At 35.7% G+C, this 26,247-nt stretch overlaps 1 protein-coding gene across 6 annotated transcripts in view; it reads right to left on the reverse strand.

Annotated features, from left to right (window-relative positions):
- TRAPPC8 (trafficking protein particle complex subunit 8) overlaps positions 1–26,247 on the reverse strand; it is a 99,574-nt gene that overhangs the window by 19,245 nt on the left and 54,082 nt on the right. For 5 of the 6 annotated variants that reach the window (XM_037004735.2, XM_037004734.2, XM_037004737.2 and 2 more), the window contains 8 exons: positions 22,825–22,956; positions 19,168–19,392; positions 18,151–18,259; positions 16,489–16,683; positions 15,943–16,073; positions 13,669–13,743; positions 13,046–13,172; positions 10,868–11,022 (listed from right to left, as the gene is read on the reverse strand). In XM_037004735.2, coding sequence (XP_036860630.2) covers positions 10,868–11,022; positions 13,046–13,172; positions 13,669–13,743; positions 15,943–16,073; positions 16,489–16,683; positions 18,151–18,259; positions 19,168–19,392; positions 22,825–22,956 — 1,149 coding nt within the window. The remainder of the gene's footprint in view (positions 1–10,867; positions 11,023–13,045; positions 13,173–13,668; positions 13,744–15,942; positions 16,074–16,488; positions 16,684–18,150; positions 18,260–19,167; positions 19,393–22,824; positions 22,957–26,247) is intronic. The other variant, XM_037004739.2, reaches the window with a different exon arrangement.

The raw sequence follows: 26,247 nt of genomic DNA on the forward strand, positions 1-26,247 counted from the left end.
TTTCGATTAAGGTAAAATATTTAGGGTTTGGATCTATTGTTTTTTCTTAACTCAATTTACAAACTTTTTTATTTAATCAACGAAATACCAGATGTTGTTATATAGAATAAAAGGCCTTCTGCTAAAATACTCCTTTCAAGGAGAACTACATCTATAGCAGTAAAATTAAAACAGAAACAAAAAACAACTATGGCATGAAAGAATAGTCCAGAACTGGCAACATCAAAAGCAAGATAAACATAAATTTAAAGCCTGTTAAGTTAAACAGTTCAAACTCAAACATAAACTGGTTCAACTTTCCTTATTTTTAAGTGAAAAAACATGCCAAGGTCAGATAATTAGATATGGGGCTTAGAAGCCAAAAAGCAAGCTCTAACCATAATAATATGTTATCTGAGAAGTACTGCACTTGAAAATCACTTGAACATTTAGCATAGTAACTCAAGCATGTTTAACTGCTATGGTACAAGGAAGATTTGAACCTGGTAGAATCAATTAAAACTGGTATTTTAAAGGTGGAGCCAAGATGGCAGCATGAGTAGAGCAGCAGAAATCTCCTCCCAAAACCACATGTATCTATGAAAATATAACAAAGACAACTCTTCCTAAAATAGAGACCAGAGGACACAGGACAACGTCCAGATCACATCCACACCTGCGAGAACCCAGCGCCTCGCGAAGGGGGTAAGATACAAGCCCCGGCCCGGCAGAACCTGAGCGCCCCTCCCCCCAGCTCCCAGCGGGAGGACAGGAGTCAGCAGGGAGGGAGAAGGAGCCCAGGACTGCTGAACACACAGCCCCAGTCATCCAGAACAGAGCGCAGACACAGTGCATGCGTGGGGCCCTGGATACTAGGGAAACAGGGCAGCAGGACCGGTGAGCGGGTGCCTGAGGGTGGCACCGGAGGACAAAATAAATGGGAGCGGCCATTTTTTTTTTTGTGGCGAGTGCTTTTTGGAAGTCTTAAAGGGACAGGGACCCCAATACTAGGGAAAAAGAGAAGCAAGACCAGTGAGCAGGTGCCTGAAACTGGCGCCTCAGGACAAAGAAAATAGTGCGTTTTTTCTTTCTTTTTTTTGTTCAATTATTTATTTAATTATTTTGTTGTGGTGGTGGTGGTGTTGTTTTGGTTTGGAGAGTGCTTTCTGGAAGTCTTAAAGGGGCAGGAAAGGACACTTAGCCCAGAGGTAGGGAGTCTGGGGATCTCTGGGCACTCTAACCCCCTGGGCAGCAGGGAACACAGAGGCCCCTTACAGAGATAAACAGCATCCCGGCCGCTCACCCTGCAACGAGGCTCCACCATTTTGGAGCAGCAGCCCGAGCCAGGTCAGGCCCACTGCATAGTGGAGATAAACTCCATAGCAGCCAGGCAGGAAGCAGCAGCCCTGTCTGCGCACAGCTGCCCAGCATAAGCCACTAGAAGTCGCTATTCTCCCAGGAGAGGAAGGCCACAAACCAACAAGGAGGAAAGCTCTTCCAGCTGTCACTCGTACCAGCTCTGCAAACTATCTCTATCACCATGAAAAGGCAAAACTACAGGCAGACAAAGTTCACACAGTCAACACCTGAGAAGGAGACAGACCTAACCAGTCTTCCAGAAAAAGAATTCAAAAAAAAATCATGAACATGCTGAGGGAGATGCAGAGAAAAATGCAAGAGCAATGGGATGAAGTCCGGAGGGAGATCACAGATGTCAGGAAGGAGATCACAGAAGTGAAACAAACCCTGGAAGGATTTATAAGCAGAATGGATAAGATGCAAGAGGCCATTGAAGGAATAGAAACCAGAGAACAAGAACATATAGAAGCTGACATAGAGAGAGATAAAAGGATCTCCAGGAATGAAACAATACTAAGAGAACTATGTGACCAATCCAAAGGAACAATATCTGCATTATAGGGGTACCAGAAGAAGAAGAGAGTGGAAAAGGGATAGAAAGTCTCTTTGAAGAAATAATTGCTGAAAACTTCCCCAAACTGGGGGAGGAAATAATCAAACAAACAACGGAAATACACAGAACTCCCAACAGAAAGGATCCAAGGAGGACAACACCAAGACACATAATAATTAAAATGGCAAGGATCAAGGACAAGGAAAGAGTTTTTAAGGCAGCTAGAGAGAAAAAGGTCACCTATAAAGGAAAACCCATCAGGCTAACATCAGACTTCTGGACAGAAACCCTACAAGCCAGAAGAGAATGGCATGATATATTTAATGCAATGAAACAGAAGGGCCTTGAACCAAGGATACTGTATCCAGCACGACTATCATTTAAATATAATGGCGGGATTAAACAATTCCCAAACAAGCAAAAGCTGAGGGAATTTGCTTCCCACAAAATCTACAGGGCATCTTACAGGGACTGCTCCAGATGGGAGCACCCCTAAAAAGAGCACAGAACAAAACACACAACATATGAAGAATGGAGGAGGAGGAATAAGAAGGGAGACAAGAAAAGAATCTCCAGACAATGTATATAACAGCTCAATAAGCGAGCTAAGTTAGGCAGTAAGATACTAAAGAGGCTAACCTTGAACCTTTGGTAACCATGAATCTAAAGCCTGCAATGGCAATAAGTACATATATCTCAATAGTCACCCTAAGTGTAAATGGACTTAATGCACCAATCAAAAGACACAGAGTAATAGAATGGATAAAAAGCAAGACCCATTCATATGCTGCTTACAAGAGACTCACGTCAAACCCAAAGACATGCACAGACTTAAAGTCAAGGGATGGAAAAAGATATTTCAGGCAAACAACAGTGAGAAGAAAGCAGGGGTTGCAGTACTAATATCAGACAAAATAGACTTCAAAACAAAGAAAGTAACAAGAGATGAAGGAGGACACTACATAATGATAATGGGCTCAGTCCAACAAGAGGATATAACCATTCTAAATATATATGCACCAAACACAGGAGCAACAGCATATGTGAAACAAATACTAACAGAACTAAAGAGGGAAATAGACTGCAATGCATTCATTTTAGGAGACTTCAACACACCACTCACCCCAAAGGATAGATCCACCAGGCAGAAAATAAGTAAGGACACATAGGCACTGAACAACACACTAGAACAGATGGACCTAATAGACATCTATAGAACTCTACATCCAAAAACAACAGGATATACATTCTTCTCAAGTGCACATGGAACATTCTCCAGAACAGACCACATACTAGCTCACAAAAAGAGCTTCAGTAAATTCCAAAAAATTGAAATTCTACCAACCAATTTTTCAGACCACAAAGGTATAAAACTAGAAATAAATTCTACAAAGAACACAAAAAGGCTCACAAACACATGGAGGCTTAACAACATGCTTCTAAATAATCAACGGATCAATGAACAAATCAAAATAGAGATCAAGGAATATATGGAAACAAATGACAACAACAACACAAAGCCCCAACTTCTGTGGGATGCAGCAAAAGCAGTCTTAAGAGGAAAGTATACAGCGATCCAGGCACACTTGAAGAAGGAAGAACAATCCCAAATGAATAGTCTAACATCACAATTATCAAAACTGGAAAAAGAAGAATAAATGAGGCCTAAAGTCAGCAGAAGGAGGGACATAATAAAGATCAGAGAAGAAATAAACAAAATTCAGAAGAATAAAACAATAGCAAAAATCAACGAAACCAAGAGCTGGTTCTTTGAGAATATAAACAAAATAGATAAGCCTCTAGCCAAACTTATTAAGAGAAAAAGAGAATCAACACAAATCAACAGCATCAGAAATGAGAACGGAATAATCACAACAGACTCCACAGAAATACAAAGAATTATTAAACACTACTATGAAAACCTATATGCCAACAAGCTGCAAAACCTAGAAGAAATGGACAACTTCCTAGAAAAATACAACCTGCCAAGACTGACCAAGGAAGAAACACAAAAGTTAAATAAATCAATTACGAGCAAAGTAATTGAAACGGTCATCAAAAAACTACCCAAGAACAAAACCCCAGGACCGGACGGATTTACCTCGGAATTTTATCACACACACAGAGAAGACATAATACCCATTCTCCTTAAGTTTTCCAAAAAATAGAGGAGGAGGGAATACTCCCGAACTCATTCTATGAAGCCAACATCACCCTAATACCAAAACCAGGCAAAGACCCCAACAAAAAAGAAAATTACAGACCAATATCCCTGATGAATGTAGATGCACAAATACTTAATAAAATATTAGCAAACCGAATTCAAAAGTATATCAAAAGGATCATACACCATGACCAAGTGGGATTCATCCCAGGGATGCAAGGATGGTACAACATTCAAAAATCCATCAATATCATCCACCACATCAACAAAAAGAAAGACAAAAACCACATGATAAAAACTCTCAACAAAACGGGCATAGAGGGGAAGTACCTCAACATAATCAATGCCATATATGACACACCCACAGCCAAACATCATACTTAACAGCGAGAAACTGAAAGCTTTTCCTCTGAGATTGGGAACAAGACAGGGATGCCCACTCTCCCCACTGTTATTTAACACAGTACTGGAGGTCCTAGCCATGGCAATCAGACAAAACAAAGAAATACAAGGAATCCAGATTGGTAAAGAAGAAGTTAAACTGTCACTGTTTGCAGATGACATGATATTGTACATAAAAAACCCTAAAGACTACACTCCAAAACTACTAGAACTGAAATCGGAATACAGCAAAGTTGCAGGATACAAAATTAACACACAGTAATCTGTGGCTTTCCTATACACTAACAATGAACCAATAGAAAGAGAAATCAGGAAGACAATTCCATTCACAATAGCATCAAAAAGAATAAAATACCTAGGAATAAACCTAACCAAGGAAGTGAAAGACCTATACCCTGCAAACTGTAAGACACTCTTAACAGAAATTAAAGGGGACACTAACGAATGGAAACTCATCCCATGCTCTTGGTAGGAAGAATTAATATAGTCAAAATGGCCATCCTGCCAAAAGCAATATACAGATTTGAATCAATCCCTACCAAAATGCCAACAGCATTCTTCAATGAACCAGAACAAATAGTTCAAAATTCATATGGAAACACCAAAGACCCCGAATAGCCAAAGCAATCCTGAGAAAGAAGAATAAAGTTGGGGGATCTCACTCCCCAACTTCAAGCTCTACTACAAAGCCACAGTAATCAAGACAATTTGGTAGTGGCACAAGAACAGAGCCACAGACCAGTGGAACAGATTAGAGACTCCAGAAATTAACCCAAACATATATGGTCTATTAATATTTGATAAAGGAGCCATGGACATACAATGGCAAAATGACAGTCTCTTCAACAGATGGTGCTGGCAAAACTGGACAGCTACATGTAGGAGAATGAAACTGGACTATTGTCTAACCCCATACACAAAAGTAAATTCCAAATGGATCAAAGACCCGAATGTAAGTCATGAAACCATAAAACTCTTAGAAAAAAACATAGGCAAAAATCTCTTGGACATAAACATGAGTGACCTCTTCTTGAATATATCTCCCCGGGGCAAGAAAACAACAGCAAAAATGAACAAGTGGGACTATATTAAGCTGAAAAGCTTCTGTACAGCAAGACACCATCAATAGAACAAAAAGGAACCCTACAGTATGGGAGAATATATTTGAAAATGACAGATCTAATAAAGGGTTGACATCCAAAATATATAAAGAGCTCACACAGCTCAACAAACAAAAAGCAAATCATCCAATTAAAAAATGGGCAGAGGAGCTGAATAGACAGTTCTCTAAAGAAGAAATTCAGATGGCCAACAGACACATGAAAAGATGCTCCACACTGCTTGTCATCAGAGAAATGCAAATTAAAACCACAATGAGATATCATCTCACACCAGTAAGGGTGGCTACCATCCAAAAGACAAACAACAACAAATGTTGGCGAGGCTGTGGAGAAAGGGGAACCCTCCTACACTACTGGTGGGAATGTAAATTAGTTCAACCATTGTGGAAAGCAGTATGGAGGTTCATCAAAATGCTCAAAACAGACTTACCATTTGACCCAGGAATTCCACTCGAAGGAATTTACCCTAAGAACACAGCAATCAAGTTTGAGAAAGACAGATGCACCCCTATGTTTATTGCAGCACTATTTACAATAGCCAAGAATTGGAAGCAACCTAAATGTCCATTGATAGATGAATGGATAAAGAAGATGTGGTACATATACACAATGGAATACTACTCAGCCATAAGAAGAGGGCAAATGCTACCATTTGCAGCAACATGGATGGAGCTGGAGGGTATTATGCTCAGTGAAATAAGCCAAGCAGAGAAAGAGAAATACCAAATGATTTCACTCATCTGTGGAGTATAAGAACAAAGGAAAAACTGAAGGAACAAAACAGCAGCGGAATTACAGAATCCAAAAATGGACTAACAGGTACCAAAGGGAAAGGAACTGGGGAGGATGGGTGCATAGGGAGGGATAAGGGTGGGGAAGAAGAAACGGGGTATTAAGATTAGCATGCATGGGGGGGAGGGAGAAAGGGGAGGGCTGTACAACACAGAGAAGACAAGTAGTGATTCTACAACATTTTGCTATGTTGATGGACAGTGACTGTAAAGTGGTTTATAGAGGGGACCTGGTATAGGGGAGAGCCTAGTAAACATAATATTCTTCATGTAAGTGTAGATTAAAGATTAAAAAAGAAAAAAAAAAGAAAGAAAAGGGGGATTACTCCTTGATAGGATAAAACTAACTGTAAATCAATGATTAATGCATGCTTTAAATATCCTTAATATTGATTACTTAAAGGGTGTCAGATGATTGGCTATGGAGGTACACTTTTCTGATAATATTCCTTTCTCTTAAAAAAAAAAAACCAGTTCCTGTGTGGTGACCTCCAATGAGTTGTACACAGTAGTATAAAGGGCATATTATAGTGTGGGCAAAAGGTCTGTTTGTATTTATACAGAGGATCAAAGCCTAATTTGGCTACCCAGAAAATGAACTAAGATACGATATGAAAAAGAACTTCCAACATCAGCACTCTCTGGAAGAGTCATACCAGAGGACGATCATCAAAAAACCTCAACAAAGATCCAGGCGATGCTGCAGTTGTAGCTGCATCCATCCCACCAGTTCCTGGACTTGCCATTGGAATGAAGAAGGAGATATCTAAGCTGGCCTGTGCTTTCATTAAAGCAATAAATTTGACTGGATCTATACTGTTGGAACTCAACCAAGAATTAGAAGAAGTGCAAGTTGTAGCGCTCCAAAATCTTATGACTACAGACTATCTACTGTTAAAAGAGCATATGGGATGTGAACAGTTCCCAGGAATGCGTTGTTTTAATTTGTCTGATTTCTCTCAGACTGTTCAAGTACAGTTGGACAATATTCATCATATCATAGACAAATTTTCACAAATGCCTAGGATGCCTAACTGGTTTTCTTGGCTTCACTGGAGATGGCTGGTAATTATAGATCTGCTTTGGTTATGTAACTGTATTTCCATTATGTTAATGTGTGTGCACAATTTAGTTAGTAGTTTAAAACCTATACATGCTTAAGTTACTCTACAAGAAGATATGTCAAAGAAATAATCAATCCTCCCATGTTTTCTTCTGTCTGCTACCTCTATAGCTTTTCTTCTTCCTTCCTAATTACAACCCTTAAATAGAAATCGTGCCTCATATCGAATTTACTGAGTATCATAATTCCTCCAAGTGGTAAAGATACCTCAAGACAGATGCTGGGCATAGAAGCCACAGGGCATAAATATGCAAAGAAGTAAAAAGCTAACCTTTTCAAACAATATGGCTTCTCTCTCACTTACCAACTTTACATCTTCCTGTATGGCCCCAGAAGATGACTGGTTAGCCAGAGATGGGTAAGATTCCTCAAGGGAGGAACAACCTAAGACAGGCACAGTCGCAGGGGGGCCATCAGATGAGAAATTGGGGATCAACAGAGGTGAGGCTTAGAACCTCACCTCCCTGTTTTGAGAGAAATCTTCTGCATCCGTGGATGTTTTGTTGCCCTTGTCTAGCTTGGATTAACACATAGTCTACAGGCACACACCTGATCATCTACAATTGCTCTCTTACAACACTAAACTATGTTTTCTACCTTTGTCTTGCATCTACCTACCACTTCAGCATTTTATTAAAAATAAAAATAATAATAAAGGGAGAAATGTGGGATCCACATATAAATCAAGTATAAAAATCAAATGAATATTCATATTTGACCTGATTGTTTATAGTTCATAATGCATGATCAAAATCGAAAGTTTCTGTGATGACTGCCCTTGTAGTGTTCACCATGTAAGAACTTATTCACTATGTAAGAATTTGTTCACCATGTAAGAATTTGTTCGTTATCCTTAAGAAGACTGGAGACTGACAAGAATTAGGCTTGAGATGGATTAATGATTGTGCATTGAGCACTGACTCCCCTATACAGTATTTTATTGTTGTTAACAACCATTTGATCAATAAATATGAGAGATGCCCTCTCAAAAAAAAAAAAAACTGGTATTTTGGTGTCCTTTATTGACTGATCTCAAAATTTAACCAAAAGTATGAAAATCTGCCCTTCTGAAAGCTCTAGCAAATTCTTACATATATAATTCCAAACAAAATGTTTATTAGCTAGTGACTTCTAAGCTATAATAGTGATTAGCACTAAAATAACATTCAGATCCCAATTCATTTTGAACCACCCTCAGCCTCAGACTTCTTACCTACTACAGCAAAGCAATTCAAATAAAAATCTAATGTATTATTATAGGAACTTGACAAGCTTGAACAGAAATGGTACAAGTATAAGAAAAAAGAATAATACTAAAGATCCTGAGGACTTGGATTGCCAGATGAGAAAAGATACTAGAGCAAGAGCAGGCACTGACAGAGAGATGAGGAAGGCACTGGTTTGCGGACTTTCAAGATGTTAGTGTTATCAGGAAGATGGACCGAAGTTACTAACATTGAATTAACAGTAATTCGGACTAGAAACAAATAAACTCTGACCCTTAACATTTAGAAGAGTATATTCCCTTGGATTTAAAAACAACATGGACATTAAAAAAAATAAAACTTAGTTTTGACTAGGAAATCTCTCCAACTAATTACAAAACTTAGAAACAAAAAAGTAAAGGACTAGCAGATACTTCATTTAAGTCAAAAATCTTAACATGGTGAAAAACACCAAATCAAAGTTAAAATACTAAAACTGAAGCCTGTCTATAAATGTTATATTTGCCCTAAGCAATTCTTTAGATGCAACACAATTATGCAAGTGTAAAACGTGGGCAGAATACATAAGCTCAGCAATACCTTCCCCTCAACACACACACCATCTTTTCATGAATATATCACCTACCCCATCACTCTATGTATAGATTAGTACCCATAAAAATCTCTGAGAAAAGAGAAGTAATACACAATTAAAAGGTTATCAATAGGGAATCATATGGACATACAGAAGAAAAAAGACTGAGGACAAAAAAAAACATATGAAGACTTATCAATCTTATTAATTATCACAGGGGCATAAATAAAAACAATTTTATTTTTCACCAATCTGATTTGCAAAAGTCAAAAAGAAAATCTAGTACCATATAGATGTGAGGCAACTGGGCACTCTCTGAGGAAGGATAGTGCAAATTACTGCAGTGCTGCTGAAGACTGCTTTGTAGTATAATGAAAAACTATTCATTTACATACCCTTTGACTCCGCAGTTCTCTCTCTCTGAAGTCTAGTCTAAACTAGGACAATGCATAATGATATTTATTGCAGAACTGTCAGTAATGATGAATAACTAGAGCTACACTCATGATACATCGTTAAAACACATTATGATGTATTCTAAATAAAGGAATACTACACTCAGCTATAAAAGAATTTTTATGGGATAATAAAACAAAGACTGAGGATGTTGTTTAAAACAAAAAGAAAGTCACAGGATAAAATGTGCAGCATGACTCCATTTACAATTACCAAAACTATATATAAGTGTACAGTGAAAGGTCTGAAAAGAAAATCACCAATTTGGTATTACCGGAACTTTTTGAAGCTAAGTGGCTAAGCCTATTAATTCCCCCACTAGGTCCTCTAACTGGACCTCCTCCCAGTGTTCATGCTTTCTCCACACGACCCTTCCACTGATCTGCCTCCCACAGAAACACTCGACCCAAGGCAGGCCAGATTTCTCTCCCAGAAAGTTGATACTTGTAATAAAGTGGTATAAAGACAAAGTTGTTAGACTGGTCATATCAAAAGCATTGCTTTCAAAAGGCTTCAAGTATTTGCTGCTAAATTCCCTAAACTTGCCAACTCCTTATTCTTCTTTGACACTTACTGTTTTACAATAATTTAGTTCCCAAGAGACACCCAGTATCCTTCAACTAAGTAATATATTTTCTTTTTTTTTGGTTTTGCTACTTAGCCTCAGTTTCTATCTTTTGCAACAACATGAGCTTCAGCTTACATATGGCATGAAATAGGACACGGTGGGATACCAAGAGGGTGAAGGGAATATTGCTTTCTATTCATACATATACTTATCTATACTGCTTAAATTTTTATAAGCATTAATACCCATATTATTTTTATATATTACCAAAACAGAGCCACTGATTTTAGTAACAACCAAACATGTCCTTTTAAAAGTGTTTTCCCAATTTCCATTAATATTTTGAGGGTTCTATTTTATGACCTGGCTGTGACTTAACAATTTGATGATTACCTTATCTTTGGGAATTAGAGCTGTTTAACCCCAGCTTCACAATAATTTTAAAGTACAATTCAGTGTAAATATCAATGACTTTCAGGTCTAAAATTAACTTACTCTAAATGTCATCTGACTTTATCAATTAAGTCCATGAAAGTTTAAAAGTGAAATACCTCCAAGAGTGGCATTTCCTCAGTGATTATGGGATCTAAACGTCGATCAGGACCATATTTAATAGATGTTTTCTCTTCTTTTGTGTTGTTAAGTCGAGGACCTTGAATTTCTAAGTCCTGTCTCCCTCGGACTGACATACTCAAGGAATGTTTTCCTGAAACAGAAAACAATCAATGCCCTAAAATAATTTGGTATGCTAACTGACATCAATTTAGCTTGATATATTAGTACTGTAAGTTTCAGATTACTTCTAGAAAAATCTGACAACTATTGATTAGCAAAGTTAATCAAAGAATCAAGCATACTTTATTTTCTATTGTATGCTTCTTAATTTCTCCTTTCAGTAGGATTTACTTGCTTTGCAGAAAGACTGCACATCACTAAATAGGAAGTTCTCTGAAAACCTGTATTTAACTGTAATGAAAAGTGGCCACTAAAGATCTGAGAGAACAGCTATGCTGGGACCAACAATTTGATTCAGGCTATGAGAAAATTCTATTTCTCAAGAAAAAACTTCCAAAGCACCGAAGAGGTCAATTTTGCCTTTTATTCACATTCAAGTGTATATATTAATTCCAATTATTTCTGGATTATAAACAACTACATCATCTCAATAGACTGTACAAAGAAAATTAAATACAGTACAGGTAGCTTTCTCAAAATTAAACTCAGCTAATATTCATGTGATATTCTTCCCAAAGGATTCCATACAGTGTACACAGGTACAAACAAGGCTGGGGCACACAACTTCCTTTACTGAAAGACTTCTCAGAGCCTTTCATGTGTTGAGACTCCCTGTGACATTCCCAGACCAGGTACGTAATGCTGCATTTCATCTGATCCAGATCCTATTAGCATTTTACTACTAAATATGTATTGAACTATTGAATAATACTGAAATACACTAAAACATCATGCAAATTCTGCTTACAAGATGCAATTTATTTTAATAGTTAATTCAGTGTTTCCTCCCACTGATGTGTAAAATAACATATAGATATCATATCACGTATTTTAAACGAAGCTATTGGCTGTATTTTACTGACAACCATAACTTTCTGATACTAGATTAAGATCCTAGCATGTACAAGTAGAAAAGGAAAGGAGCTTGAAAAAGTTCTTAACAGTTAACTTACTTAAAATGCAATAAATTAGTAAGATTACTTGTAATGAATGTATTCTGGTGCTTGTCAACCAAAAATTACAGATACAGAACTAAAACACAGAATACCATACTCAATTCTGGTGTGAATTTTATAATTAATTGGTACATTAGTGTTTATAATTTTGATTTCTTACTTTACTTTTAAAGAGTAACTTGTTACTTGTTAAAAAAATTTTGTGTTGAGTCATCCTAGATATGCAAATAGGACTATTTAACTGAATGTTAAAAGAAGCTGCAAATTTTCCCAGTATTAGCAAAAGATTTCCCAATATTAATAATCAGCTTTTGTCTAAGCTAATTCAAGTCTGTCAATTACTATTTGTTAAAAAGTTAAGATGTATCTACTAAAATGCAGGGCTGGCAATAAGGGATTTTATAATGAACTCTCCCTAGCATCTTGCAAACTTAAATAACTACATATAACAATGACAAGATAGTATTCTAGACAAGGTAGTTCTAAAAGGGTTCTCTGAATTTAAAGATAAAAGTAGCCTATGTTAAATTTGTATCTTGTAGTTTTACACATATCTGGGGACCAAGAATATCAGCCTAACCCTAGAATCCTCTCTTTACAAGATAGGTAACATGATTTAAGGTGTGTAATATCCAATAATGTAAAAATACTGGTCTTTAATTTGCTACATGTTTTATAAAAAGAGAATATTTAAAAAATAGAGCATGCTAAGACAGTTTTTGTACTGGCAACAGACATCTCAATCAATGATTACACTATACTTGGTTAGAACTTACAAATTTAGATCAATAACAGAAAAAAATTAATAGGGCAGAACCTAAGAGTAATCAAAAGAAAATACATCAGAAGGGAATAAAGTTATTTTTGAAGCAATGAGAGTTTAAAATATCCCAATTATTCATTCTTTCATCTGACTAAATGTCTTCACTAAAGGTACATTAAATCTATTTTATAAATATCTTATTTTCATTCATTTTATTCTATGGAGATTTAATTAAGTATAGTTTTCTATTTGTTCATCAATGCTGTAGCTTTTACCTGTGTGACATCCAGGAAGAGCACCAATGCCATCTACTGCCATGGAGCCCTGAATAGTGCCAAGATTATAAACCACTCCCAGAATATGCAGCTCCCCTATGTGATGGGGAAAGAGCTTTAGTCTTGCCTGTGGAGATATTTAAGTCACTTATTATCTGTTTTCATAATATCTTAAATAGTGCAATACCTAAATTCTGTTGCAGAAATATAAACTCATGACTAAACTTACTAATTACTGATGCATTTTTCTTACTGGAAAGCATTTTAGTAAAAAAAAAATTTCTAAATTCAACAATTATATAGGCCTGAATCCTCATCAATATTTTTAATAAATCAAAATATTCTGGCCAACCAAATATCTTATGAAATGACCACACTGACCCCAATAAAAAAAGTAAATACTTTTTCCCAGCTTCTCTAGAAACTAACAAACCAAAGACCAAGGCAAATCTCCTTTCCCCACCAACTTCCTTCTGTGTAATTCTAGTTTCCTCATCTTCTACATTTTAGTTTAAAAAAAAAACTAGAATTTAAAACAAGCTGAGTAAAGTGATTTTTTTTAAAATGTGTTTTCGTCTTGCTTTTAGAAATGCTTGAGACAGAAAAAATAATAAAGCAATTACCACTTTAGATTCTTCACTATTAATTAAGAACTCTGAAATAACTTCAGTTCCAATCATTTCAGGTTCACCTGTTACCTGAAAAATAAATTATTTCATAAAATGCACATTCTAATGAATAAAGTATCATATTATCAATCTTCCTATATATTAATACTTAAGAAGAGTAACAATAATTATGATTAGCATTTATTAGGTGCTTATTATATACTAAGCAACATGCAGAATAAAGAAGCCCTGTAGTTCTAGACACTTGGTAATTTGTTCATTTTGTTCAATGCAACTCAAGGAGGAAGATAAGTCATCTACTCAAAATTGTAGCCACCAAGAGGATAAAACCTTAAGAGATAAGATCAGCTGCTAATTGTCAACAAGAGTCAAAATGGCCATTTAATTTAATCTTGCAAAAAGAGCAAATTTTGTCATCTTTTACTCTTGACCAGCCCCTTTTTCAAAATTGGCTAGTTACACATAGAAAAAGAGCCTAAGCAGAATGCATAAAAGACTGGTGGACAAAAAGGGCAGGCGGAGAGAGCACAGAATGCCTGTCTCCTCCAAATCAATGACCTCTATAAGAGACTATAATCTCCAGTTGTGTTAACAGAGTGGAGGAAAGCTAACTGGCTCACACTGCAGGTAAACCTGATCCTCATAAACACTGCTTTACTTTTACCTTGAAATCAGTTCAGTCACTTGACACAAGAAATGAAAATTAAATTTCCCTAAATTCCAGTTCAGTGTCTTACTCTATCACTAGAAGCAGCTCATAAAGAAATCCAAATAATTTGAAATATATAGGAAAAAAATGTAACTTAATTATATATACAGTGAAAATTATAACTTTAATAAAACTCCATTAAAACCTAATATATTGGACAGATTAAAAAGTTAATAGTACCTTTAAAAAAACTTTTTCAAGAGTGAATCTTTCATACCTTTCTAATTTGTTTCCAGAAATTCAAAAATATTAGAAAAATAATTTGAGATTACTAAAATTCAAGCCAGAATAGAACCTGGGAAATCTCAATCTTTTAAACCACTCACAAAGAGTATAAATAAATAAATAATCACCAAAGGTCTTCAATGAATTTAAATTAGCATGGTGCTAAATAAGACAATCTTTAAAAAATCAAAACACTTAAAAGAGAAATAGTTTAAATAGTTTAAAATTAGTACAATAGATATCCTCTTTCAAGTGCTCCCTTCATGAATCAGCACCAAAATGTTGGGAGTATTCCCCAGTTCCAAGATAATTTTTACCACATTATTAAAGCATGTATCAAGGTAGTATAAAGAAATAAAGGTTATATAACAAACACTGGTGAATAAGCAAATAATTAGGTAAGAAAAATGCATTTGTCCAAGTTATTTCTGTTATAATCAGCTGAGTAACAAAAATTATTTTTTCAAGTCATTCCTACTTCAAAAATAACTATCTTAAATAAAAAGCTTATTACAAGCATGGTTAAGAAAAAAAAAGTTAAATGCATATTAAGGGTATGAAAAGACAATTTATAAAAGAGGGAGTGCAAATACAAGAACTTCATGCGAAATCAATGAGATGGAAAGTAAAATAAGATGGCACTTTTTTACCAATCTACGAGATTTTTTTATGAATAAAAATGTTTAATGTTGCAAAGATGAGATACTCAGCCCCATATGCTTCTAGTAAAAAGCTTGTTGGTATAAGCTTTTGGGAAAGCAATAGAGTATTAAAATACTTATTCCCTAAAATGTTCTAACTTCATGCCAAGCAATCTTTCCTACAGAAATAATCAGGATAAAAAATGATGCACCCAAATGTTCACCACTGAACTATTATGATAGTAAATAAATGGGAACTTTCAAAGCAACTGCCAAAGGAGAATGGAAGGGGCTCAGTGATCATCCACCCACAAGATGGACCATTGTGCAGAAATATGAAGATATATTCATATTAGAATACGCACATAAATCAATACAAAATGAAAAAAGCAACACAGTATGAGAGAATCCCATATATAAGGGAAAAACACAAATGGAAATGACGAGAAAGACATACAGCAAAGTGTTAAAGCGGTTATTTCTAAACACTGAGAAGATGGTTTTATTTTTATTTGTTTTGTTCTTTGGTTTCCTCAATTTTCCAGAAGTACGTATCATACTTTTTATAAGTAGGGAAAATAAGCATACAAACCAGTAAGTGCAGCCCACTAAACAGAAGGTGAAATGGTAGTACAGTTATCTGTTAGGCTATTACTGAAACACACTTAGTACAAATACCTTTTAACAACTTACTAGTTCTTTAACTTCTTCATTCTCCTTTCCACTGAAATCTTGAGGTTGAAATTTCCATAGCAATGACAAGTCAGTCAACAAAAGTGGAACCTTCAACGGGTTTCTAAAGGCCACCTCCACTGTTACTGGTTCTATAAAAGAAAGGCCTTAATTAGGAACCCTGGCCACCCCCACTCCCCACACTTCACGTCCCTGCACACACCTTGCACTGTGGCTCTGCACTTCCGCCTAGATTGGTCATTACTACCTGGTAAGGGTCTGTTCATTCAGGATTTGGTTTTTTTAAATTACCTCCTCTAGAAGATTTCCCCAATTTCTTTTACTACAGAACATCAATCATTCTCTCTTCTACACTCCAACAGCATGCTGCACAGCCTGTATCAGAGCCCACACTGACTGGTTTTACAAATGCAGCTCAGTAAGTGATGGGCTCCTAATCCTTACAGCCCCAGCTTCTGGTGATTTCTGGCATATAGAAAAGAGCCCTGAATCTGTTATATGAAACAAAGAAACAAAAACTCATGAATAAAAATTCAAGTACATCACCTTCTACAACTGCAAGTGGAAATCTTGAGTTATCTGAGTAACTGTTCAAGCAATACTGGGTGGGGTGGAAATTGGGTGGAATTACTCCTCTGTTAACCACAGCGACAACTTGTTCCTCGAGCTCTCGCCACTGCTGAGAGGATTCAGAGTCATATTCCTGATCGAGACTTACATGAGTAGCTGCTTGTTTTTCACCTTTAAAAAAAAATTAAATGTCATAATTAAATGCACATGTTCATTAACCCGCAACCTCAGATGAAACATTTTAAATAAAAATCTGAAGTACACAAGCAAAAATATATATGTACACACACTCACTCTTGCATATTTCCAATTATCTAAGAGAAAAAAAAAACCCTTATTAACCTAGCCTAACTGGAACTTGGCTTACATTATAATATTGATACTCTTTTTCTCTTGACTCTGAAAGAATGTATTTTTTCTAGTCTTTCACCATTTTATATGAAAATACTTCAAACATACAGAAGAGGCATGGAGAGTAATATATATTTGTGTATCAAAATGTAACAGATGTCAACTTTTATCTTATGATAGCAAGTGTTTCTTTTAAAATGTTAGAGTTAATGCCCTGTGTGACCCTCCCCAATCCTATAGCTCTCTTTCATTTCCACCAGTACCACCTCTTCCCAGAGCTATTTCAAAACTGAAGCTTTGAAATAAATATTTGAAGTATATATGGCATTCTCATCCATTTTTTTACTTTACCACATATAAGTATATACATATACAATGAATAGACCTGATTCCCATGTTTGAAACATATAAATGGAATTATATTTGAAATATTAAATATACTATATCATTCTGTAACTTTTTTTACTCAACTTTATGTCTTGGGTAGTATCCATGTTGAAACATGGAGAACTAGTTCACTCATGTCCTACAGCTTGAATCTATTACATGAATATACCAAAAATTGTCAATTCATTCCTTGCTGTTGTTTCGCTTTTCCTCCTCCTAAAAATAATGCTGCTATGAACATCCTGATAGTTTTTAACAAAACACTAAATTAGATCCCAAGAAAAAACACATTAAGTTCAAATATAAGAATGCTTAGAATTACAAAGTTCACTTTAACACGCATCAAAACCCTAAATATATTTATACTTTTGGCCAGTACTGCCATTCTTAGGCTCAGTCCTCAGGAAATAATCCTGTATTTTAGAAAGTCTTACAGTAAGAATGATAGATATTGCCAACTGTCCTCTGCTTTTGTGTACATTTGAAATTTTCCATAATATAGAGTTAAGATAGCAGGTTTTCCACAAAGATGTCCATCACAACCACGATTTTATATAAGCAAAAGGATGGGAACTATATAACAAGCAAATGTTAAAGTATTTATATGCACTGATTGGAGTATCTTACAGTCATTAAAAATATTTATCAAATCATGCTTTATATTGTGTGAGAAATGACATTATAATTACAGCTATTTTGTTACTGTTTTAGTTTTTGAGGCTGGAAGAAAAACACTCAAGGAGTGGTTATCTTCAGGTGCAGGATGATAGGTAACAGGTATAATTATTTTCAAATATTCTTTAACAACTGCACATCATTTTTTAAATGAAGAAAGCAAAAAAAAAAAATCTTTAAAGAAACAGGTCACTAGGTGAAAAGGCCAAATACACCTTTACTAACCATCTGCTGGCCGTCTGTCATGGCCAAAGAACACCCGCGTTGCTGAGCTGTCAATGTGCGGTAAAGGGAGCTGCGGCAAAGGGCCCTCTGGTGACAGCTGACTTACATTCTAGAACAGATTCAAAAGAAGAAAAGAATTTTGAGAGAACTCCATTTTCTTCCTATATGCTTCCTCATTTTTTAATACATAAGGTAGTAAAATCACATTAAGGTAGAACATAAAGAATTGCTAGATTTACTTAATCCATCAGAGTCATTTAGGGACCATCTTTTCTGGCCCAAGACAATCTTCCTAAGGTTCCTCAGCTGGCTAGCTCTCTTTGGTTGTGAAACTTTCAAACATTATTTTAGTATGCATTGTACTTCCTGTGACTCATCACTGCATCCTATCTGCTCAGATTTTAACCCATATGATTTCAAATTAATAAAGTATAAAAGGGTAGTTAATTTCTGCAGGACAGATACAATGCTCACTAGTCATAGCTCTTGAAGGAAAATTTGTAACTTCTCATTCTGTCCATAGAACAATGCTCTGTATTTTCTATCCTCCTGTCTCAATGAATTATTTTCCTTTCCTATTAATTTTTCTGGGTTACACCACAATAATTTGTTTACTTCCCACAAACCTGTACCACCTCATTTTTCATAGGAAAAAGAGGGGAACGTACTTTTCCAAAGGATGGTTAAGAGAACCCAATATATTGTAAAATCAGTAATGATTCAAAAAAACATTATGAAGAAACAGTCCAGAAAGCTTGTGGCATCTTATAAGATTCCAACAGCCACAAATCCAATGTTTAGTAGCACACTGCAATTCTCGTTACTGTGGAAGGGCAATGCAACTCACAGCTAGAACCAAAAAGCCTACCCTGCCACACTTTACTAGGACAGATAATTACATATATTCTAATATAAATATTTTATTAAACTCCTACTAGATAGTAATGAATATGCTTTTTGCTGAAAATGATGACTCAAATGTAATTTTAGTATCTACTCCTGCAGCTAAGTATTCACCTTGTAAACATAAAGATATTCTCTGAGGAAGGCCCCTTGCTGGGCAGCAGACTGTTTACTTTCATTGATTAAAATATGCCTAAAAGCAGAGACAGCATTGTCCAGCTGCCGAAGAGTATAAGACTGGCGCCCAATGGTGAAGTTAATGTGATCCTCTGCAAGAGACCAGCCTTTTCCTTTATACACTTGCATGGCTTGACAATAGCAGCGTAAAGCATGCTTTTTCTGTAAGAAAACAGAACAAGTATTATAATCCAAATTTCTCTTGGACTGGGGAAAACACACACACACACACACACACACATGATTAAGTTACTGGTAACTGGTTCCTCTCCTAGCAGCGACTAAGATGAGGAGGAAAGTGAAACTAATGTTTCTGAAAACCCCTTTGTAATTATTACTAAAAACCAAGCAGCCCTGAAACAGGTAAGCAGGTGCTTTGTCCAATGGACAGAAGTCTAAGTCAGGAAGGACAACTTCATGAAAACCCATTTGGGAATTTCCAAAGCAGCAGCCTGTTAGAGGTCTGGTTGTTAGTCTGTAACTGAGAGCTACTTTATGAAGTCTCCTAAATGGCTCTCTCTGTAGTACTGTCCTGGGCTGAATAGAAATGTGCATGCTAAAACTGCCATGTGTGAGGATACAGTGTACGTGCATATTTATCCACATGCACACATATTTAAACCACTGTTCCATGTGTTTGGTAGTGACAGAGGCTGGTACTTGCTGCCGCCCACTGCTGCGTCCTGCTGCACCCATGGGCAGGCATTTGGTGTTAACTATGCATTACTTCCACCCTCTGAATTCAGGTAACCTCTGGCCTAAAAATGGGATTTAGTACCAAGGAAAAGGCTTCTGCTCCAAAGTGTACTCTATACCCAACTCCCATTGCCAGGGTGAACTAAAACTCTGTACCATGTACAGCCAGAACTTTTGTTATTTTTAAGAAAACTTTTCTTGATTAAGAGATAATGAAAGCTGATCAAAGTCACCTGCCACTCAAGAGCCTGCAATGAGAACTCAGTATCTCTTTTGTGGTATTCCTACAAACATACCCAATCTGAATTTCATCATGAGGGAACATGGAACAAATCTAAATCAAGGAACACTCTACAAAATAAGGGGCCTGTGATCTTCAAGAGGGTTAAGGCCGTCAAAAGTCGAAGGATCTTTCTGAACAGCATTCTTCTGTTATGAAGGACATTAATGGGACAAGTGATGAAACATGAATGGGGTCTGAGATTACAATACCGTATCAGTACTGAGTTCTTGATTTTGACTGTTGTACTATGGTTATATAGGAGAAAAGTTATTTCCAGGAAACAGGAAATAGGTCTTAAAGTCTAGGGTAATGGGTAACCAGGCAGACAAACTTTAACTCTCAGATGGTCAAATAAACACACGTTTATGAACTGTTCTTGTAACTTTTCTGTGTGAGGCTGTTTCAAACAATTTTTAAGTGTTATTTCTTGAAAACAACAACTCAATCTCCATATTGCACTTAGTAAAGGAACACACACAGTTTGAAAAACTGAGATACAGAGAAACAACTAACTGTGCTTAAATGTCAAGTCCAAGTGCGTTTTTGATGTCTTGGAAAAACACCTAAAGATATTTAAAAGGTAACAGGATTAAAATCTGCGTTCTGAAGAACAGAAAGAATGTCCAGATATACTGGGCACAAACACACCCTCCCAGCACTCCCTGACATTTCCTTACTGACTTTAATCTTCTATAATGCCAGTTCTCTTTTTTAACATGCTTTTTACTTGATATTTTTAATTTTAAAAAAAGAACTTAAAATATTTCTGGGGAGAAGGTAAGCAATCAACATGAATTCTCTCAGAGGACTGAGAAATGGAGTCACAGTGTCTACAGTATCCTCCCCAGCAGCCTCCCTCTTCCTTGACAACAAATACACATGTTCTCAGTGGAAATGTCAAGGCACATGGGTGCTCCCCAGTCAGACTTCTGTAGGTTGTGCTTTATCTTTGAAGGAAGATACAGCTCTTGACCAACTTCAATGAGACATACACCTGCCTTTTCAACAGATCTGCATTTTTAGTCATACAAGTTTCTATACAACTGAGAAAGAGATTTTTTTGGGTTCAGGATATAGAGACTGTGGTCATGAAATAGCAAACCCAGTTACCCTGGAATCATTAACTTCATGAGGTAATTCCAGTTAGAGATCATCAGTAGGCCAGATAACAAATGTATCTCAACCTATCACAAATGAAACATTTTTAACTTGCTATAAATTTCCTGCAAGCAATATGCCCTAATTTCAGAAGGTAAATATGAGTAGCTATTCCCAGTCCAATGGTATCATCATTCTTACAAATAAAACCATTCACGAAAGCAGACAAAGATGTGGAGAAAAGATGTCTTATTTTAAATAAAAGACAATGGACCATTTATAATGGAGTATATTATTTTCCTTCTAAGCAAAGGAAACCACATCCTTAATATTCATACATTTTGTAAATTTTTAAACAGAACACCTCTAGCAAAGATAAACAATGAGACATGTTTCAGATGGACCTATACTTACTATGGAAGAAGGGCTGTGAACAATAATAGTTACAGTTTTAATTTTTTTCCACTTTAGAGTTTGAGATATTCTGATTTGTGGCATATATCAGTCATTATAAAAACACACTTAATTGTATAAATATTTTTGCAGTTTGTATTTAATGTAATCCAAGTTCACATACTGTCTAACCTGGCAGTTTCCAAAAAACAGAGGGAAGAACCCAATCTTGAAATGTTGGTTTTTAAAAATCACGGCATTTTTTACATAAAATTGAGAGTACTTTTGAACACCTTTATTTTTTTGTACCTTTTAAATAACACATAGTTTATAACACTGGCATGTTCTGATGAGTACAGACTATGAAAAATACAAGTTCATAAAAATCTTCATACTCCCATACTAAATCAAAAGTTCCTTGAGAGACAAGACCATGTTGGTTTAATGGGTATATGCTCAGCTCCAGGACAGTGCCCGGAATAGAGAGGATTATTCAATCCACACTTGATCCTAAATTTACAGTAATCCACCATCAAGGCTGCTACCATCTTCCCCTCCAGTGAAGCCCATCCAGCAATAATAAGAGGCTATCAGAGACAGACATTTCTCTCTAAATTCAAAAAGACTCTCCACCCCCACCATGGCCAGGGACAGCACACAGCAGCTTTCTGCTGAGTATTCAGTGAATACCGTTGTAAGGCACTCTGAAGGACAACAGGAGGCCAGGGCTGAGGGAGAGAGAGTTCAAGCACTGCAAAGAACAGTTAATACTGCTTGAATGCATTCAGTATGTCTATGACATACCTTTCACATATGATTTGGTTTAACCTTCACAAAAGTTTGGATAGAATTCTAAATTTTATAAAAAAAACTGATGCTCAAAGAAGTTACCTGACAAAGTCAAGTTGTGACTAGAAGACCAAGTTTAAACCCAGGTTTGCCTAAATCCAAATCTCATGCCCTTACCAATATAACATATTACCTTGGAACAAAATTTACTTTCATTTTAAAATCATAAGAAAATTGACAAGAAACATATTTATAAAATAAGTAGTAAATTATAATAAATAAACAGCAAATTACTTGTTATAATAAACTGCCCTTTTTAAAGAAAATGTACTCACCTGTCCTGCTTTACTAAACCGATGGCCTGCCAGTATCATATGAAATGCGTATTTTCTAACCATGGGGCTCTTCATGTTTATAAAGCAATGTGCTGCCTGTTCCAGAAGAAGTGCACTTCGAAGGTCAGAATCCTGTTGAACGTTTAAAAGAAAACAAGGTTTCACAAAATTAAACATGAAAAGATAATTGATGAAAAAAATTTGTTTTCTTAAAATAACATATTCAATGTTTAACTTAGCGTATCTGAGGGCAGAGAGAAAGGGGCAATCCTATCTTGATGACTTTTTCCAATACGCAAACTTTTTTTTTAATCCTTAAAAAAATTCTCTACCGTGTAATATTTCCTTTTGATTTCATAAAGCAAGTGTCTGGTTATGTTAGGTACCATGTAATAAATCTCTGAAGAAATGCAATTCCTTTATAAATGGCAAAAAAAAAAGCATATAAACTGGGAATGTAATGCAGGTATACTGATTAAAAATAAACCAGAAAACAGAGCACAGAAAAAAACAGATTTACATCCATGTCATTTCTTCCAGAAACTGATCTGTGACACTCAATAGCATACTTCCATCCATTCAAGGAAAGGTAACAGAATGTGTGTAGATTATGAAATAATCAAATCTACTCCATTTTCTCCTATGAAGTTTACAGCATTTAGAAGGAATTCTCAATTTATGCTGTAATTCAAGAGGGCCACAATGACTGTCTTTCATTTAAAAGTTTAGAAAGCTAATACTTCAAAGATTTCTAACTGCTGTTAAGTTTGTAAATGACACAACTCAATTTAGTTTCCACTTCAACTGACTCTTACACCTTGTACACAGAAAACACATACTCTATTTACATCCTCACCCAAAAGGCAAACTTTCAAATGAAAGAGCCGTCACCACTTCACAAACACATGAGAAAGCACTGAAAGCTGCTGATCGACTGTCAACAACACTTTCACTGAGACTTCTTCCCGGTTCTCAACTGTTCTCAGGCTGAACTTACCACGCCCTTCCATGTGTTCTGCTGCCATTATTTTCCCCAGGGAAAGTTGAAAACAGAAAACATTTGCTTTAAATGCAATAATTTCAACAAATTATAGTTACATCAAAAAGTGTTCATAGATCACTGTTTTAACTATCTCCATAGCAAGCACAAAATTATATTAAAGCAGAAACAAATCTGAGGAAACAATCTAGAAAACATTCAGTAAATGGTAGATGTTATTATTTAATTTCAACCTCTCATGACAATTAAATGATGAGATGATTTTCCTAGTAAGATCCAAAAGCTAGTAAGTGGGAAAATCAGGAATATACACCATTGGCAAGTGGGTCCTAGCCAAGGCTTGTTGCATCATAACTACTTGGGGGAGCTAGGGAGCTTACCTTATTTTAGGAAAATGTTTTCTTTTTAAAAAACTATTTATGCACACTTCTTTTTCTTAAAAAATAAATGTTTGAAGAAAAAAAGCTAACATCTTTCTTTCCCATCCCAAGCCTCTTCCAGATGGCCAGAGGTCAACTCCTGCTATAGCTTGGTATTAGGGTGGTATGTCTCTCAGTACTTGTATATAGGTATATACATGAATGCGCTTATGTGTTAAATACACAGTTTTTAAAAAATAAACACACTTTTTAATACACAAATGGTATTAGAGAGAATGTTCTTTATCTTCTTAAACTTGGTATCATGGACATCTTGCCACATCTACATCCCTCACTTCTTTTAAAGTTACAGTGTATCCCATTGTATAAATATACCATAATTTATTAATAGTCTTCAACTGATTAATATTGCTTCATACTTTTCTTACTACCAAAAAATGCTTTGGTAAGTATCTTTATGGAAGTATTTTTGACCAATTATTCAAATATTTTTAGTAGACTAGTTTTTGGAAATAAGACCAACCACTCAGTTCAGGAAAGCTAAGTATAAACTTCAAATTCTAATCAATATAGCCAAACTGATACACAAAGTTACCAATATATATTCCATCAACAGGAAATCAGAATGCTGTTTTCTATTCTACTCAGCCCAAAATCATTTAAAATTTTTACCTCTTTAATAAAAGAAAAACGACACTTTGTTCCTCAACATACAGATCTTTAATAGTAAAGCTGTTATTTTTGTATGCTTAAAGGTCTTTGTACTTTTTCTGATAATTGCCTATTTATCCCCTTTTGTGAATGGGTTTTTGTGATTTTTGGTTTTTAAGAGCCTTCTGAACAGTTATTAGTGGGCTTTTGCCATACATTTGCAAGCAGCATTTCCCTGTTTTAAGGTGAAGAGTTTCTTTAGTAGAAAAGCATAGTACCTTTGCCTTTATGGCTTCAAAATACTGCATCAAGCTATGAAAGGATGTTATCACTCCTAGAGTCTAAAAAATTATCCCCTAGGCTTTTTTGGACTCTGTTTTGTTTTGTGTTTCATATTTTAACTTAAGCCCTAATTACAATTATCAAGTAATGAATGAGATAGGACTCCAACCACCCCCACACACAACTAGTGCAATGTCACACCACCACCCAGTGAATGACCTAACATTCCCTAGTAATTTTAACCATGCACAGCATTTAAATTCTCATCCTATTCCATTCTATTCTTGTGACTGTAAACAGTTTTACGTTCTGTAGCCTTATATTTTAATATCTTCAATAGGTAATTCTCTTTAATTAATTCTTCTATTTTGGAATTTTATTTAGACTTCTCAATATTTCAAGCTTTATTCTTCAAATCCTATAAATTTCTTAAGTATATGCCTAGCGTGCACACATACATATACACCCACACATATACCTTGTATGAAGCTTGTAAAGCTTGTAAAGCTTCATAAACTGCAAAACCTGGATGGGCAATCCTGGACATTCTGATTAAGATAAAGAACATGCGCTAAATATCTTTGATGGTGTGTAAATGATTCTAATGTACCATCAAGTTGAAAACCAGCAGACTGAACCCTTAGTATTCTCAAACTGAACATTCGAGGACAGACCAACTCAGGAGAGACCTGAAAGCCCATGGCATATATTAATTTAGCTTAATAAAAATTTGACTCTTGTATCTAGTAAAGCTGCTGTCTGAGAATTGATCTGCAGAGTTCAATACCCTACATTCATATCTCATTGCAGCTTTGTTCTTCTTTGGTCCCTGACTATAAAACATCACTTGGAAACAAAAAAATGGCCCTAAATAGAATAATTGCCATCAGTGCTGACGTAAAAAAAAAAAGTATTTCACAAAGTGAGTTTTACCGAGAAAGCAAAAGCTTTGAAAGAACTGAATAATAAAAATTTATTTTAGTGGTAGTTCCTATTTATGGTATGACAATATGACAAGTCTCCTACATATGCTCAATTAGGAATTAAGAAAAAAAAATCTATGATGCCACTTCAACAAGAGGCCAGCCTATGAAATTTGCCTACAACTAA

Source organism: Manis javanica, chromosome 9 (assembly GCF_040802235.1).
Source record: "Manis javanica isolate MJ-LG chromosome 9, MJ_LKY, whole genome shotgun sequence".
NCBI lineage: Eukaryota > Metazoa > Chordata > Mammalia > Pholidota > Manidae > Manis > Manis javanica.